At 32.8% G+C, this 19546-nt stretch overlaps 1 protein-coding gene across 4 annotated transcripts in view; it reads right to left on the bottom strand.

The window, feature by feature from the left end:
• Positions 1–19546, bottom strand: part of Fas2 (neural cell adhesion molecule fasciclin 2) — a 390652-nt gene that overhangs the window by 13308 nt on the left and 357798 nt on the right. For all 4 annotated transcript variants that reach the window (XM_074125198.1, XM_074125196.1, XM_074125197.1 and 1 more), the window contains 10 exons: positions 7320–7497; positions 6323–6483; positions 5752–6017; positions 5252–5649; positions 3759–3927; positions 2539–2763; positions 2310–2451; positions 1377–1508; positions 1024–1295; positions 265–454 (listed from right to left, as the gene is read on the bottom strand). In XM_074125198.1, coding sequence (XP_073981299.1) covers positions 265–454; positions 1024–1295; positions 1377–1508; positions 2310–2451; positions 2539–2763; positions 3759–3927; positions 5252–5649; positions 5752–6017; positions 6323–6483; positions 7320–7497 — 2133 coding nt within the window. The remainder of the gene's footprint in view (positions 1–264; positions 455–1023; positions 1296–1376; positions 1509–2309; positions 2452–2538; positions 2764–3758; positions 3928–5251; positions 5650–5751; positions 6018–6322; positions 6484–7319; positions 7498–19546) is intronic.

The raw sequence follows: 19546 nt of genomic DNA on the forward strand, positions 1-19546 counted from the left end.
AAATATTCTTTTTTTATGTATATATGCAAATATAAAAACTATATTAAAATGAACGCAATCAGTATGGTTAGGAAGATTCCATTAAAATAACAACACCCAAAAGCTAAAAAAAATTAAATGTAATTGCTTAAGAAAAATAGGAGAAAAAAAAATGAAAAGGCTACGCAAAATCAAATAAAAACATGTCAACAGTTACTCTAACACCAAATATAAAAAAATAAATTTAATTTTTCCAACAAAATACTTGTAAAACTATTTCCTTACCTCTAGCTGTTCTAACAATAATTTGTCCTGGTGTACTGTAGCCTATAGAATTGTGAGCTCTTAGTTCAACTTTATAAAATGTGTCTGGCATTAATTCCTTAACGTCAATTGAGGTCAATTCTGTACTTCGAAAGCTTACATCTTTACAGCTTATTTCAGTGGATGTCCATTCTCCTTCAGTTCTTTGGACCTGCACAGAAGTAAGCTGGGAATTATCAATGTATTAAAATTGCTATAAGTTGATCAGTTTTACTTTCCATCCATAACAAAATTTACGCAGGACTGTGGCTGTATCCGGAGGAAGTAATTAACTCCTTCTGTCCTCTAATAACACGGCCCAGTTAGTTCTTACTTTAGGTACCCAAATAAGCACTAGACAAAAAATGTATAGCAGCCAGCCACGCACAATAAGTATAAACCTGGCTTAGAATAGAGCAAAGGTTGATGTACCTATTGGGTTTCCTTTTTTAATAGCTTTTTTCAAGCCAAATATAAAATAAATCAACTTAAAATACAAATTTTTCAATCTGATCAATTAATATATATTTCAGCATCCATCGAAGATTGCTCCCACACCCTTATTGTCTGCCTGACGGTTACGATTTTCTATTTTACCAGAGTTTTCAATCTTTGAAGATGAATAAAATCCGAAAATCAATATTGTATTTCTAATACTACTCTACATTAGCAGATTTCAATGTTCGACTGCTATTTCTTGTGCTTAAATTTAGAAAGAAAAACGCAGAACTACAAACTTACTGGACAGGATTTTATTTGATATTCATCTATGTATTCCCCATTATCCGCAGGCTTCTTCCATCTGAGTTCAAATCTGTCAGAGTATGGAGATCTAATAAAGTCGTCTTGATTTACTGGATGATTTAGAATAACTGGCTCTTCTGGACTTGATCTCTTTGGCATTGTATGCCTTTGCGGTGCTGCCCATATACCCCAACCAACTTCATTACCAGCGGCAAATCGGAAATTATAAGTAGCTTGTGGTTCTAAGCCTTCTAGGATATATGATTGGCCTGAAATAAAATAGGATTTGAAGTTATGATATATCGTTACAATTATAGAAAAATATAAATTAAATAAATGTAACTCTGTACCTAAAGGCCATGTTTTATTTTGTGCTTCATTCCAGTTAGTTAATCCTTCTTTCTTGTACTGTACTGCGTAGGCATTAACAGGTCTTCCTCCTGTATTTCTTGGCTCGATGAACTCAAATGTTATTGTAGTTGCTGCATTATTAAATAATAAAATGTCTTATTAAAATTATTCAACAAATATAGAATCAATATAGATGGTGTACAGTAAAAAAAATTGGGGATATCAACTTTTATTTCTTTATATTTATATACCCGTTATCTTTCCTTAACGTTCTCGTCAATGGGAACTGGCGTTTGGCATTTGCAGATTCAAAATGGATTTGCAGATTTTGGAGAGCTAGTTTTGATTTTCCAGGTGTTAGCAAACCAGTGGAAAGGCTTGGGGGAAAAAATCTAGGTTCATTACAGAGATGAAAATGTCAAGGCTGTGATTTGCGAAATAAGTTACCACTGTTCCTGATTACTCTAAATTTTTTCTGAAGATTGACTACAGTTTTTCACTCCAAAGCAACTTGTTATTGTTGTTACGCTGCGATGGAGGAGACTTTCGCCGAGATTTAATAACCCTACACAACCAAGTGTAAAATGATTCCCTAACACGTCAAGGAATTGGGATACACTGAATAATTACTGTGCTTTCCACACCGTAATTCCCAGGCAAAAAAGGGCCTGGCAAATAGATCCTGCTTCCCCCTTCAAAACTGTTTCTGGGGGGCCGCCAATTACTTGTTGAAGAGGTTGCTAGATCAGATACAGAGATAGACTTTCATTATTGAAGAGTAAGGCTATGGATTAACTAGTTTTTCAAACGCCGAAAAAGATTCATCCAACCATTCCCAAATCTTCTCACGACTTAAGACTTTTCAAGAAATTTTCAAGTTCAGTATTTTTCTCGGAACTGCTTCATAAGTATAAGATACTGTTCAGAATTACCTGTAACAACTCCTAATTTAGATTGTATTATATCAGATGGTTCATGAGCTTCTTGTAGTCTTATAACGTGATAGTCTTCCCCATGAACATTTTTCGCTACACATTTGTAAGCACCATAGAATTTTTCATCACTAGGAGTCACCTAAAATAGCAAAGCAGTTATTTAACTAATAAAAAATTATCAAAATATAAACAAACCGCTAACCATTTTTATTCTATTTATACTAACAAGTATTGTACTCTGGGGGCCGTTTCCATATTTTCTAAAATTTGGATTTTTTTCAATATCCTTATTATTAAACATCCAAGTGATTGTAGCATTTGGAATTGATTCAGCTATACAAGTAATGTTTATAGGTCTTCTTCTCCAAGACCATGCTTCACTCATTGGAGTATGGTTGAACGAGGGTGGAAATTCAACTGTCATGTGTCCATTTTTTATAGATTCGCCTCCCTGTAAGAAGTTTTGTTTTATGGAATTAATTATCTAGGATTGATTGCTAAAAACATGACCTCAAATATTTCTAGTAAATTAAACAAGGAAAATGTTTAAACATAATTTAATCATAATAGCATGAGCAATAAATAATTCAATGTTTTTAATAAATTCATTGAAATTTTACATTTTGATTTGTAAGCTTCAAGATAAGTTCGTAGCACTGCGAATTATTGAAAAATTATTGAAATAATAGATAGTAACAAAAATAGAAGCGATCTTCACGTTTTTAGTGACAAGAATAAAACATTTTTTCTTTTCATCCATTTAGAAACAGAGGGAGTCGGTACAATAATTCTAACATATATACTAAGTTTAAATTTCCGAACGTTTATATATAAACATACAATAAATATTTAAATCATTCTGTACATAATTTTGCTTTGTAAATCCTACCAACTCTGCCGTTATGTCTAACGCAGTTACAATTGTAAGTATGATTAGTTATATACGCTTAGAACATTTGCTTTATTTAGTGATCCTAATCGGTTTTGAATTTCCAGTCATAATTGGAGTTAATATTTGATGTAACTAATTTGACTTCCAAAAACTAATTTCTTTCTAATACTACTCTGACTCTGAGTGTAGCAGCTTGAGAAGCATTATTAGTGGTTGGCACATTATCTACCGCAAACTGAGGTTATCTCTGAAGATTCCAATTATGGATGATAATCACGATATTAAAGACAGTAAATGTGCTGCAGTGGATAAAATAGAGCAATGACTGTTTAAATTATAAAAGAATGTGTCTTTTAGAAATAAATACAAAATTTGTAATTCAAAAAGAAAACGAGCGAAACTTAAATATTTAAAAAAACAGTCGTTCATCAGGTCTTAATTGTAATACTGTAACATTCATAAAACAGTAAGGAAAAGGGTCACCAATTTACTAATAATTAAATTAATTCAAGAAGTTAATGAAGCAAATAAAGAAAAAATAAAATGGAATCAACCTTATTCCTGGCAATACAAGCATAAAGTCCATCATCTTTCCTTTCCACTGATGAGATAATCAGCTGTCCAATGGAGACACCTTTTTCTCTATCTTCTCGTGGACTTACGTTAATTCTATCATCATTAGGTTGTACGCCAGCGATCATATTGTTTGGTGAACTTAATTTCCTATAAATTTAAAATTTTAAACAATTATTAACTGGAAATCAAATAAAGTAAAAATTACTTGTTAAAAATATTAGAGTGAGGAAATTTTATCCGCCTTAAATAAACGAACGTAGAATCAGCCTCCGGTAAACATGCATGTAGCTAAGTATGCATTGTTAAATCAACAAAGTATTAACATTGAATCACCCTAATACATATATCATTATCAATCATAATTAGTGACAAGCAATAACTTGCTTTAAACCGTTTATTGACAGTTTGAAACATCAAGTTACAGTGTACAAGGCCCACAACTTGATGGAAGGGCTCTTCGGCCAAAAGGGAAGATCTACCAGATATTGTTTCACCGGTGTATGTTATGTTAGGAAGGTACATACCAGAATGTAATTAATTTTCTTAAGTAAGTTTACATTTGATATCTAATTATGACAGGAAATAAATTAACTATTATCATCGAAGAACTAAATACAAAAAGAAGAACATAAATGGAAACTCAATCACTTTGAGAAATACTTTTACTAATTCTCTATGCTCTTTTTATTCCTTTAATACTTACTATACCCAGACTGACTGATTGGAATACGGGTAACTTCTTTTAAGTTTTCTCCAGGCTAGCTGTTTTTTTTTTTAATTATTAATTTTTTATAAGCAGTTCAATTAATAACCAGAAATTTAAATTAATAATCATTACGGCCAAAATGAAATTAGAACTCTTAATCATTTCTAATTCTCTACCGCCACACGATATAAGTAGGTGCTGTTCCTGGTAGATATTTTTGTAACTAAAATTTATGGTGGGTGGCCTACATAAAATGATTATTTACCTTATACATACAAATTTGACGAAATTAATTAAACTTTGATTTAATGGAATAAATAATATAACTATGTTAAAACTTGTTCACTTTAAAAAAAAAAATCCTTTGTAATAAATAAAAGATCATGGTCCAATAAATTTTCTTAAGAAGAGTTCTTTAAAATTACGAATAGATTTCAAAGATCGTTTGAAAAGTTATTTAATACGTAGACGGTAGGTGTAGATAAAATAATTTTAATAAATCGTTTGTTAGGTAGATGTAAGTCCAGTTTTTGAAACTCTTTCGGACACATTTTTTAGATCAAATGTTTAGAATGTCGAGAGGTGAATATAAAGGTATCATTAACTTCTTATAAAAATAGAAACTTAGATCACTTTATTAAATGCTTTAGGATTCTTACAGTTTTTAATACCTTTCTCGGTATGATCAATTTTTCACTATGATCAGAACAAAAAAAAGAAAAAACTGTTTTCTTTAGAGTGTGAAATGAAATGTCGAATACATACCTAAATGTGATGCTCGGAAGTGGATTACCAGTAGCTCTGCATTCCAAAAGAGCTTCCTTACCTACCGGCACGGATATGTTCTTTAATTCCAATATATTCGGTTTTATTATGACTGTCACACGAACATTGTGCTCAGCATTTCCAGCTCTGTTGTTAGCGATACATTTAAAATCTGTATTATCATCCCGAGCCACTTTGGTAATGGTCAGTATTCCAGTAATTTCATCCACAATAAAACGATCACTAGCAGCTGCTAAATTTTGTTTAGTCGATCCTTTCAACCAGATATATGTGGGTGCCGGTTTACCGCTTGCGTTACATTTAATGCTAGCTGATTCTCCATCGACTACTTCTAAACTTTTAGGCATACTCTCAGAAATCTTTGGTTTTGTATGGACCTGTACTTGAAAAGGAACAAATAAAAAATTATCAGAGCAATAATAAATTATTCTAAAAATATGAAAGGATAAGAACAAAAAACCTGAATAGCGTTCACCGACCTCTACTTTGATTTTTTTCTCTTGCAGTTGTCCAGTTTCAAGAACAAGAGCTCTACAAATGTAGGTACCATCGTCATCGGCTCGGACATTTTTAATTATTAAACCATCTGTTTCAATAATATGACGTCCATCTTGTGGCACTGGTTCACCATTCAATTTCCATTCAATTCTGGGCGAAGGTCTAGCTTCCACTTCGCACATGACTTTGTAGTCAGAACCCAACAATGGATACTGTTCTTCAGGGGCGTTCACCCACGTTACTTCCACTAGAAAAAATTAAACATTAAAATATGAACCATTAGTAACCACTCAAATATCACAGATATTTTAACAATCGTAAGATCAAATTATTGAAATTTACTCCTTTAATTTTTAGTAATCTTAACGCCATCTACTTGACGTTTAAAACTACATAAGGCACTTTACAGTACAGTACGCCGAAGATTAACGTAAATAACAAGAGGTGTAACAATGGTGCAAAATTCTATAGTTTAAAAAAGAAAAAGATGAAGGATCTTACTACAAAAACTAGAATCTTACAACAATAATGAAGATAAAATTTTAAACTTACTGATAGTTTTTAGATGGACAGATTTTGTAAGAACTTTACTGGTAGCGTATGTTCCCATACATGTATAAATTCCAGCATCATTTTCATGCATTGACGATATTATCAGTGCTAAAGCTTTGACCGTTGGCATCTCTTCCACGTACAGCCTGTCACCAGTAACTCTGTCCAAGAAAACACAAGTTTAACATCTAACCTCTCTTACTCAAGTCTAATAAATAACTTTCATAACTAGTTAATTACATCTTTTTAAATTATAATATTTTTTAAAGAAGTAATTGATTCAAAAACTTTTTTTTCTAAATCAGATTTATTTATTTCTCAATAGACATGACATTTTTAGATGACTCAATATTCAGTGCAGTGTTTTTGAAAAGTTCTATTTATATACATCTTGTGCATTATACTCGTATTTTTAATAAAAAGTAGTCATTCATTTTACCAATGCTGCTAGTCTTTGCTATAATTACATCAGTAGTCGACTACAGATTTTTCCACCTTTTATAACCTTCTATTTTTAAATTTTATTGCTGTTATTTATTATTAAAAGTTTTTACTGAAGATTCACTCGAGATGAAACATCAATTCCAATCTTTTTAGATTATCCTTGCCAAGCTTTTGTAATTTATAATTTATAATAATTAATGCAGTATTCAACACCATTTAGTAACCAAATAGCCGGCATAAGGTAAATAAATAACTTAAAAACTATGTCTTTAAATTTCTTGAATTCAATTTAATAAATGCTAAAACAAACACGTTTCCCCACCTCAAAATGATTTACCTAATCCCCTAAGTCGTTAAGTTCGGTAAAAATAAAAGATACTGAAATCGCCAGTAATTTCTACAATTGTTTTATTTTTTTTAAATTACTGAGATCAGCGTAGTAATTATAATGCTCGATCTCTTCCCCAAAAGGCCGATAGAGTTCTACAGATTTATTGTTACAACAAATAATGACATTTGTAATACATTTAAAATACAAAACCGAAGTACTTACGAATTTCTGTCACCTATGGTTCTATTTTGTGTATCTAACCACTTGAGATCAGTGAATAGATTATTTGCATTTGGTCCGCTAGGTCGGCAGGTTAACACTGCCGCTTTGCCTACTGCCATTGTTGTAGAAGAAGGAAGAATGGTCAGTTCTGGTTCAGATCCTCGTACAGTTACGGCAGCTGAAACCATAAATAAAAAGCCCTATTAATTCATAATTCTAACAAAAAATGAAAAATTTTCCAGTTTAAAATGGTATATAAAGTATAATACGATTAGGGAACTGTTTCAAAAAGAAAAGAGTGAATTTTTGCCGAAATTCATAGTTATTTATCTGACTGGGTCATCATCAGGGCCTAATAATGATGAACTGTAAACTTTTAAAAATATTCTAGAGAGCGGCCTCTCAAGTATTCCTACTCTTTTGATTTAGTACCTACCCCCCTCAATTCAACGGAAAATAAAATGTAATAATCAACAAATTGCCCATAAAAGAATGAAAAATTAAAAAAAAAAAAAAATTAAATTGTCGTTTTATTTCCTTATTTTGTCTACTAGGTACCACGAGAACTTTGTAGAGCAAACAATGAACATTGAATATACAATAACTGCAGGACGGGAAGTGTGGGGCTCTACTTTCTGGACGGTTTGTCGCCCAGAGAAACGTTGAGGCCCCACAGTATATTCAAAAGGTGATCCTGTCAAATACAGGAGACCGTGTCACCTCGGCGTATTTCATCCCCGTTGTAGGGTGATACGCCCCTATTCACATTCCCTTCTAGATTCTGAAACTTCAGATTTCCGTTTTAACACCAGGATGTCATTTTTCTTTTTTAAGATTAAATATTTTATAAATAAAAATACAGTTTTATATTAAATTGATACTGTTAAAGTATAAAATGCTTTTTTACAAAGTTAAGCATAGTAAAAGATTTTTCAATTACTTTTTTTTTGAAACAAAATCCATTTACTGGTTCAAGATGTAGTAATAGGGCTTGACTACGTTTACAAGGAACCTTATCTGATTTCTAGCACTGGGCAAGGATTTTTTTTCAGGGGAAGCGAACTTGGTTTGAAAAATAATCTATTAAAGTTCAAGAGAATATGTACAAAATGAATTGTAGAGACACGATCTCTTCAAATTATAAGAACACATTAATAATTAAATAATTACTTTAAGCTTATGATTCTGGTTCTTGTACGGCTTTAAGTCTTGCAGGGAGTACCCCCAGTGTGAGGGAGCTAATCCGAGGGATGATTTCTCGGTACGCTTAGAAATACTTTTCTGACAGAGCTAGTTTTTATATTGTTACAGTGTTAAGATTATAAGAAAAGGTTATCAATGTCCATGGCATTGTGTAGTTACGCTTGTTTTTTTTTTTTTAACTGTTTCAGTCTCTTAATACTCGGCGAATTCCGAAGGGTCGGACCTAACAATACCATTCCGTAGGGATTCTCCAATAGTTGAAAAGTAATCGGAAAACATTGGAGCACGTTGAAGACTTGAAATGACTGCCTCGATCGGTTTTCTAAAGATTTTTTTTTTAAGTAAAAGGAAATTAATAGGAAGTTTCGTTTTAAATTCACTTCCTACTTGAACTGAAATTACGCATGCGTCCGGAATTTTTGACAGTCACTGCCAGTACAAGAATAAACTATAAAACTACAGAGCTCATACCATCAACTCTGGGTAGTTTTGGAGGAAAAACAAGACGAGATCTCAACAGAAATGTTACTCATTTGGATTTTCTTTGTTTTTTTTTAAATACCACTAGCGGAAAAAAAAGATTTGCAAGACATTGTGGTTGGTAAAATATAGAACGAAGAAGAGAGAGGCCTTTTTGCAGTATCTAAGTTTACAATGTATAGACAAAAAGTATGTAAATACAGTTCGAAAAATTAAATACAGATATTCAGATATTAATGCTAGCATTGGCGCTTTGTAATCAGGTTGACTAGAGAATTGAGATACTGTAATAAATTTAAATCCCTGTAATTTTTGAAATAGGTCAAAATGTTATTTCTTTAATAAAAAACTAATTAAATGTACAAAGTTTTATTAATATTTGAACAAAATATAATTATTACTAACAGTGAGTTAACATAATTTTGTTCTGTCTGTCTACAACCGAATTCATGTTATATTGTTAAAATTAATCTGACAGAATGCTAACTTTTCAAAGTCAAATGAAAAAAAGTTTAAAAAAAAATAATTGATCAGTTCTTTTTGTGTTGTACTGTTGGTGAACGTATATTTATTTTAGCAAAGGGCATTCAATTTAGTTTGTTCGTTCACGTTTTTGGTAATTGAAGTAAAAACGTGACCAATGATTAGGGAAGAGGACAGTATTGAAAGACCCAGTATCCAAGGTTACCAGAGAAGGGGGATGAGGAGGAGAGAACATACCCTATGTGCGCTGCCACCCCGCTTTCCTTGTACAACATCCTCTCTCAAGACTTCCCCTTGACGAATAATAACCTGTCAACACAGCTGAGAAAGAAGATCACGCCAGAGGAGGAGAGATATAAGGGGGAATAGTGTCATGGAGGGACAGACAATATGCCCGAAAAGGGTGACCGACCGAGTGAAATAAGAGAAGCAGAACAGAAAAGTAAGATTGTGCGACTGACTGTGTCGACGTCATGGGTCACAGATTGATACTATAATTACATCAGTTAATATAGCATAAAGTGGACACAGCTGAGATTTTTGTTAATATCTTTAGAAGCTGCTTGTTTGGAAAAGTGAACACATTTTTTTTTTTTCTCACAAAATATCGATATTACTGTTTCGAGAATCTCATACGTCTTTCTGTTATTGAACAACTCTCAACCTTTCCAAGGTTCCAACAACGAATTTCATCTTACAATAGTAAGATCTGAAGTAGTCTGTAAATATACAGATCACTCTAACACGATACCTTCAAGAGAGATACCTATCCCCATACTTACCCCAACTTGCCTTTTTAATAGTGGAGTTATTTTCAAAAAGGTCAGTGAAAAAATACCTAATATAAAGTAGCATTTATATATGAGCAATTTTCTACCAACACGGAATTTGAGCATCTCAATTAATCTTCTTAATATAAGGGAACAGACAATAACTTTGTATTAAAGTAAAAAAGGAAAGTTTTAACCCATCCTCCTAAGCTCAGATGCGCCTTTAAAACGTACTTATCAAAATAAGTTAGTAGACAGCACCAAATCAAGAAGTAAGTGATCTCTAAAGTAGCCCTTGCTTCTCCAAAATAGAGTGCCCAGAATAAGATAGATCCAGATTTTTTCGAATAACTGAAGACCACGATATATTATTCTGAACCAAAAAGGAAATTTTAAATCAATACTTTTTCACAGACTTTAAATTACATAAATAAAAATTTAAAAAAACTCCCATTGTGCTACAAAACTCTTAAAAATAAGATGTTATTATTGAATTCCTTGGAAACAAACAAAAGAGCCAGTAAAAAAAAAGGGCGAGTTTGGCTGGGAGCCCTTACATTTAATGACTTATTTACTGATGAATGGTTTAAATTAAAGAGAAACCTTCAATGAGGGCAGTTTCTGCCCTTCTTGTCTTTTTTTAATACTTTTGATTCCTTTAATAGAGGATTCATATCAAAAGATAGAAAGATTTGGCAAAGGTATATACACCATTGAGATACCTAAAAGGAGTTTAAACTTTATCACAATTAGGAACCTTTACTCTTTTCTATTGGAGCTTCTTCTCTCAATACAATAATCTTTAAATGTAGCACGCGCACTTCGTTTATCTTTGTTCCAAGATACTAATTAACAAATAGCGACAGAAGTGGGAAAATTGGATGCCTAATTATATTACAATTCTTATAAATTGGTTGAGTAAGCGGTGTTCGATAATATTGGTGAATTTATCCGTCGAAGAATGCGTCACTTTTTCTTATTTCAGACCGAAATTTCTGATTCTACAATTAACAGGAGATACAATCTCTTTGTTGTAAATAATTTGACTTCCACTAAGCAAATTTAATGTAAAAAAAATCATTAGATGCATATGACCTCAGATGATGACGTCCTTACAATAGAAATAAAATTAAAGAATAATATTTGCCGCTTTGAATATAGTTTCGGCTTTGATATAATAAAAACAATATGCCAGTGTACATTTATTTATTTTTTATGCGTTTATTGTGCTACAATCAGCGCGTTAGCGCTATAAGTAACAATGATAACAGTGAACATGTCAAAGTAAATGAGTGGAGAAGTTACCCAGTGGTAACACTCCAAAACATTATATGTTTAGTCACTCTCTTCACTTGAGAGGAGATCACGAGGCCACTGTCTTTTAAGACGTCTTGTCCGGGTTGTCAGGAAGAGTTCTAGAAGAAAGATTTTGAGCTAGAGGATTTATATGAGATTGCAGGCTGAAGTGGCAGTTTTCTGTATCGTGTTTTAGCAACTTGGGTGACAAAAGGAATGGGTTAGTGTGCTCAGTCAGGTTGGAGACATAAAATCGAGCGTTTACGATAGTTCGAAGTATTTTAGATTGTAGCGATAGAATCCTTTGGAGATTGGAGCGTTTGGTTGAACCCCACAGTTCTATTCCATACGCCCAGATGGGTTTTCAAAATAGTAGTATAAATCAGTCTTTTGTTGCCCAGAGAGAGTTTTGATCTATCGTCTAAGAGTCTTTTAAGTAGTCGATAGCGTCTGTTTAGTTCTGTTCTTTCAAGTCTAGTGTGGGGGTAGTGTACATTTAAAATATATAACACGATCAGGATGTATAAGTCACTGCGTATGATCGATTAGAAAAAGATACATAAAATCGAGTTAAATCAAAGGTTAAACCACTAAGGATTTTTTGATTGAATTTTCAGTTGAGTTTTTCAGTTAAACTTAAGATCTGTGTTGAAATATATGTTTTGAGTAGAAGATAGTTTTGCTCATTTACTTTAGATCGTTTTAGCCGGGCTATTTGATACCCTTTAGACCCTTGCAAACCAGAGGAGGTGAGATAATATTATTACCAACGTGTTTACAAAATAATTGGTGGGAAAGACTTACGTTTTTGGTTGCTCTTTGTAAAGCCACTTAAGTACAGTGCCAGAAGCAAATCCCACCCGCCTCTAATTTAAAATCAGGCCATAAGAAAGTGAATTCTACATGTACTTTTGTGATAAAAGTTCATGTTAAACCAGAGTTCCATTCCCAACCGTTTTCGAGAAATAGGCTAATAACAATTTTTTGATTGTTTCTACCATAAAAACGGCGTTAACTCCCAAATAGAGCTTCAATTAATTTATATTATTTTCTTTAATTGTTTTCCTCCCTATAATTCATTCATTTTAATGGAGTTTCTGCTTTCCAAGATTTAATTTTCTTTTAATTTTTTCTTGTTCACAGAATCACCTTTATTCAATTTAAAATTAAATTAACTTATAAGGAAGGAAGGGTTAGAAAATATAAACTTTTTTCATAAAGACTTCTATTTTCTTAGGTTATTAATTATCGTACAATTTGCCCAACTGATGGTTTGAACTTCATGAACTTCTGTATGGAAATTGAAATATTATAAGTATTTAATTTTTGTCTAGACATAGTTTTGCTGAATAGAAAATGGAGAGTATAAATAATGCTCTAATTCTAGTGATTTCTTGAGGATATTTTTAACTTTTTAATTTAAAAAAAAAATAGCGTCTTTTATTAATTTTTTTCCTAGTTCCAGTTACAGCACTATTCATCGGGAAATACTTGGCGAAACATAATATATAACCTGCATTCAATAGATATATCGATTAGTCAACTAAGAGTATTTAGAACCAAAGAGGTGCTGGAATGTGCACAATCTGCAGTATGCACGAGGAAGAGAATCTGGAACATTTCTTATTTAGATGTCTAAATTAACTAATCAAACAAGAAGTACCTTTCTACAGCAACTTCTTTTAAATGATCAAATTTTTGGCATTTTATCAGTAGATAGTGTACAAAAGTGAAACTTTTTGAATTTTATTGCACAAAGTTTGAAATTGAGACCTCATAAAACTTGCCTTTTACTTAATGTTTTAGATTTTATTTTACTTTATCTATTAACTTTTGTTTTATACTTTCAAATTTTGCAATGTTCAATTCCTGTAACGTGCAAAATGCATGTTTTCTCTTTCATCTTCTTAATATCTATTTTTTCCCATTAAGTGAGATCGAAATTTGACATGGTCGCATATCTTTCTTACCTAGTAAGAAAACTATAAAAAGAAGCATAACTAACTCTTAATGATGATGCTGTAGCGTTCATTTTAGTAAAATGACTGTACTCATAATGTTGGTATACAGTTAAATAAAGATCTAGAGAAAGCTAATGGAGAGGACACGTTCAGTTTTTGTCGTTGGTCTATTGGGAAGGCTAGAAACAGTGAATTGCAGCTGATCATTATTGATGCCCACTAAGAGAGCAACAGACTTGACAACCAGGTGGCCACATGTGTGCAGTGGATCTGGTGTCCTTCTTCCTTTTTAAAGAAAGAATAATGAGTAATTAACATCAACATGTCTTCCTGGTTTTTCTCACCAGGCTACCAAATAGTGTGGGGCTCGTATTTACGGTGTTCCTCAACTAAGGAGGTTAGGATATTTTTATTAACAGACGTCAATGTATGTACTATGCTTGGGCTGGTTACCAACAGTTGTTTCGAGAATTTACCGAAGATTAAATAATATATTTATATAATATATAAACTGGTTCTAATTCTACTACACTTCTTTGAGTACTCTATTGCCAATTAGCAAACTATATAAGGATATATAGCAAATTCAAAGTCACTAAAATATTTTAAGATTTTTGTTACTTTTATTTGTTGAAAGCTTTTAAAACCTCGATTTAAGAGACGGTTTTAGAATAATCCGCATATTAATAATAATAATCAGGGCTGCAACCCTAAGATTTTTTAGGTACCATACGCCCACAGCTTTCACGGCAAAAAAGAAAGCCAAAATCAAAATCTCACACAAACGCATTCTTGTTCCTAACAATTTGTTTGAAGGCGGCAATGTTGAACACACATTACATCTTGTTGCTAATTATTCTACACCTAAATTCGACCAAATATTACGATTAAACTGCCCCTTTTTACACCCCAGCGCATTCAGAAAACTAGGAGAGTGTCAGATTAAACTGAGCTTCGTATTTATTTTCCTTATTTTGTGGACTTTGGGGATATTGTAAAATAACATTCTGGTTGAAGATTTTGATGCGTATACTTTACGACCAGCTAGTGACACTCTTTGTTATTCATCTGGTTTTCACTTTCTTAAAAAGAAGTGAAAGTTAATTTTGCTTAAAAAAAAATCCGTCGAGAAAAAAATAAACTAAATTACCGATCTTTAGAAATTTTCTAGATTAGAAAAAAAATGGAAAAATGTTTTTTGAATAAAATTTCACGTAAATGGATCTCACCATTTCTTCGCTCTATCAAAGCACTCTCTAATGAGAAGTTGATGATACTGGATGCATCCTTACTGGGCTGGACTTGATGAAATTTACTTTACTTCTATTTCAAAGATGGGAGGACATTTGCTTTGCTTTAGAGAAATTTTTTGCCAGAATTTTCCATTTTTTTTTATATAAATCAATATTTTTCTAAATAATAAATAAAATATAACAAATAGATAACTAATACGATAGAAGTTGGTGCAGAAGAAGTTGAATCGAATTGTGAAAAACTTTTATCTCTCTGAGAAATTCGAAACAAGTATTTACGCTGAAATCTTAGAACTTAAAAATTGCAAATTACACGAACACTTAATTGGCACCAGTATTAAATAGCAGAGGCGGAAGTAGAGAATACATGATGGTTCAAAAGGAAATGGGGGAATATGAGGGCAAGAGCCAATTGAACTGAAGCAATACCATTTATTCTTTGTCTATTTTCTTTAAATGAAAGAAGAATTACACAGCCGATAGTTGAAATAATCTGGCTGCCAATTTGTTTCTTTGATTTGCTGCCACTTCACTTCGTTGCGCTGTTATAGAGGATCTAAACTTTTCATGCAATAACGGTGATTATCTTAAGACTAATTAACTCTTCCCCTATTTAAGAAATGGTATATACGAGTAATATAACTCCAATTTTTAATTTTATAGATTGTGATTAGGTCCTTTCTAAAAAAACAACGCTAAAGCAAATGAAAAAAGTTGAACATTAATACGAGGGGAGAGAAACATTACTTCTACATAGTAGTATAGAAATGGCCGAGGGCTTAATAACTTTTTAATGTTATGTTTACCCATGTGTGTAATTTCTTTTTGCAACAAAATATCGATCCTTTCAATTATGCTGAATTATATGTTAGAGGGGGCCAGATTTTTAAATGGTAAATATATGAAACAGAAGTAAGGTGAACATTAAGTACGTAAAATACAAAAAACTGGGTTAAAAAATTTCCTTTTACTTGTAAATCAAATGAATGTTGGCCATGATTTCTCATTTCCTCTCTAAAAGTTCCAAAACAGAAACAAACTAAATTGAAAGTTTTCATAAAATGGGGTTATTTATTATTACATATTAAATATAATAAGCCAAGTGGATGAGCCTGGATAAAACTAGGTCAGCTTCAAGTATCAAAAAAAGGCTATTAAGCTTAGGAAGAATTTAGAAGAAAAAAATGCAATTTCGCTTCGTTAATTAGTGAATACATAATTGGCCAAATGAAAAGCTACTTATTCTGACAATCGAGAGGCTTTCTGAAATGAAGAGACTACTAATTTGAATTCACTAGTGGTGGCTTTTACGAAGTTTCCTAAACGAAAATTACAATGGGCTAGCAGAGGTTGGGTTGGAAAATAAGAAAATCCTCTCTCCTAAGAGGACTCCTAAGAAGAATAATGTAAAATATATTCAAGCAAATGTGAAATCAAATTCTTTAACTCAGTAATTCGATTCACATTTATAGGATCACATGTTGCTTGTATTATTTTTATTTTGGTTTAGGTTTTCTTCAGGATATTGCAGAGGAGGAAAAGCAGTACTTGGAGCGTAAGTGCCACACTTGCTAGAGATTTCCCCAGGTGTTGGTTGGGTACTTAACCTGGAGGTAATGGGACCTTTAGACCAATAACACTAACCAGTCCATCTTACTCCACCTTACTCTGGGTATACTTCTTGATGATACAAGTTAACGGGATCTGTAGTGGCTAAAAATCACACTAACACCCCGGGAGTTTTTCTCAACTATTCTCAAAGCTAGGACACATTCACCATTTTATTGGTTTGCCAAGCGGTCCATAACATCATATAATTAATTGTGGTCATTACTCGTTTTCAGTCTGTTGGGTTTGCCTGGGTTACACAAACACAAAATGTAATGCAAGCACACTTAGATCAAAAAAAGATAGATGACCCTGTAAAGGATGGGAGCCTCTATCCTTCTTGTCCACTCTTGTTCAGGTTACTCTCTCTTCTTCTTCCAGCTTAAGAGCGACATTAAATAAGGGATGTGACAAAGAGACGTTCCCTCCTTTTTAATTAACTTTAGCCTGTCTGGGTCTACACTGCAGTAGACACTTCCGCCATACTCCTCTAAGGCGATCTCTCTTTCTCCAAATAATCCCATTTCCCTTGATCTTAAGATTAAAAACAAAAATAATAATAATAATTAACTGTCATTCCAATAACTGAATTGAAACAAATTTTCTTACTCAAATTCAACAAGAACAGAAGAAATTTTGCCCAAATTGTAAGCACAACTTCTTTTTTAATAATAAATAATCATAAAGAAACTGTAGGCTAAATTTTGTGAGTTTAATAAAAGTGCAGAAGAAAACGACCTAGTTTAAACCATTTTTCTCATGTATCTTTCAATTTGAAAGGGTTCTAAATAACTGTAGTACTTAGAAATTTGATAAAGATCTAAGAAACAACATTTACAATGATTCCATACAACTAATAATAAACTAGTAATATATAATACTACCTCCTTTAGGTAACAGACAAGACCAATTGGATATGACTGATCTATATTTATGTATCGACATACGCTAACATAGTATAAAAAAAAATATTGTGGAGTTTTCACAAAACCAATTTTCCGACTTAGACCACTTAAAAAACTTGTGTTCCTTCGGAAAACTCAATTTTAAAAGTTTAGGCTCCAGATTAATACTTTCTATATTCTGTTCTAAAGAAGGGAGCAACAGAAGACAACCCTAAATCACCCTTTTATCAAGTCTTCTGCCCAATCTCATTCCTCCTTCTTCACCATCACAGATGCTGCAGGTTAGCAAAGTTTTTTTGTTTTTTTCAATTTCAATACTTTCACTAGCAAGGAGTGTTGCATGCAGGAAACTGCAAAGTAACGGCTGTTCTGCAACAAGCAGGTTAACTTTTCATTTAATAAATATGCGTTGAAATAACCTTGACACAAGGAGAGCCAGCCTTTATTGTTGAATAACCGATTCTATGTTAGTAAAATACTGCAGAATTACACAAATTTATGTAGTAAATTATACTTTTAGAGGATTAAAGTACCACGAAGATATTACTTGAATAGGGCAAGTTTGCGCTATAAAATTTGATAGCAAGAATTACATTTATTTGGAAAGATCCTTTTCTTGAATCGAAAAGGATACGCAAATAACTCACTGCCAATCACATATTTTGTGTATTATTTATTTATTTATTTTCTGCGCACAATTATTGAAGGTATAATCAATAAATTTATCTGGAGAAAGACTGATCAATTCGCAACATTTTATGTTATAGAGCAGTTATCAAATTTTTTGGCCAGTATTGCAATAATTAACTGTTAATTCTGGTAATGACAGGATTGGATTTCGTTTCTACGAACGCCTTATAATTACAAACATTAGTCAATAATTCAATATGTTTTTTGCCTGAATCTAAAATTTAAACATTATTATTTAATTAAAATTTATTCAACTTACATTAAGTTGAAATTATTTAAAAAAACTCTGTTCCCTTATTTTAATTTATTATATAAATAATTTCTTTCTTATATCTAGTGCTATTTGATTTGAATTCACTTTGAATTAGTAAGAACTCTTTACTTATTTTTTGGGTGAAAAGTACTAATTCCTACTTGTGGAGTGCACGTTGAATCCAGAAGCTTTTACCATCTAGAGAGTATAGAAAGGTAAGTGGGGGGAAGATGCCATACTTAACACTTATTTCCGTTTTGTAGGAAACTGGGTTATCGAAAAACAACACCAAATGTATCAACGTCCAGGTTGTTTTTTATTCTTTAATTACATATATACGAGGGTCGTTTGAAAAGTCCGTGCAAAAATAAAAACTACTTAATTTTTTGGGGTAAACCTTTTTTATTTTTCAACATAGTCTCCTTTTAGGCTTATACACTTCGTCCAACGCTGCTCTAGTTTGTTGATCCCTTCCGAATAATAGGATTTGTCCAAGTCTGAAAAATAGCCATTCGTTTCTGCAATCACCTCCTCGTTTGAATAAAATCTTTTTCCCGCCAGCCATTTCTTCATATTGGGGAACAAATAGTAGTCCGAGGGAGCCAAGTCTGGAGAATAGGGGGGATGTGAAACGAGTTGGAACCCTATTTCCATTAATTTTGCGACCACAACTGCTGAGGTGTGAGCTGGTGCGTTGTCGTGATGGAAAAGGACTTTTTTGTGGGCCAAGCGTGGGCGTTTTTCTTGCAGCTCGGTTTTCAAACGGTCCAATAACGATGAATAATATGCACCTGTAATAGTTTTACCCTTTTCCAGATAGTCCATGAGGATTATTCCTTGCGAATCCCAAAAGACAGTCGCCCGCCATAATCTTTCCGGCCGAAGGAACGGTCTTCGCCTTTTTTGGCGCAAATTCCCCCTTGGTAACCCATTGTTTAGATTGTTCTTTGGTCTCAGGAGTGTAGTGATGTATCCATGTTTCATCCACAGTGATGAAACGACGCTTAAAGTCCTGCGGATTCTTCTGGAACAGCTGCAAACCGTCCTTGCAACACTTCACACGATTTCGTTTTTGGTCAAGCGTGAGCAATCGCGGCACCCATCTTGCGGATAGCTTTGTCATGTCCAAATGTTGATGCAAAATATTATGTACCCGTTCATTCGAGATGCCCACAGCACTAGCAATCTCACGCACCTTCACTCTTCTGTCATCCATCGCCATATCATGAATTTTATCAATGTAGTAACCTCAACAGGTTACTCAACAGGCGTCCAGAACGTTCAGCGTCTCTTGTGCCCATATGGCCACTCCGAAAATTTTGAAA

Source organism: Rhodnius prolixus, unplaced genomic scaffold, assembly GCF_049639745.1.
Source record: "Rhodnius prolixus isolate KJV_2025 unplaced genomic scaffold, Rpr scaffold_3, whole genome shotgun sequence".
Lineage (NCBI taxonomy): Eukaryota > Metazoa > Arthropoda > Insecta > Hemiptera > Reduviidae > Rhodnius > Rhodnius prolixus.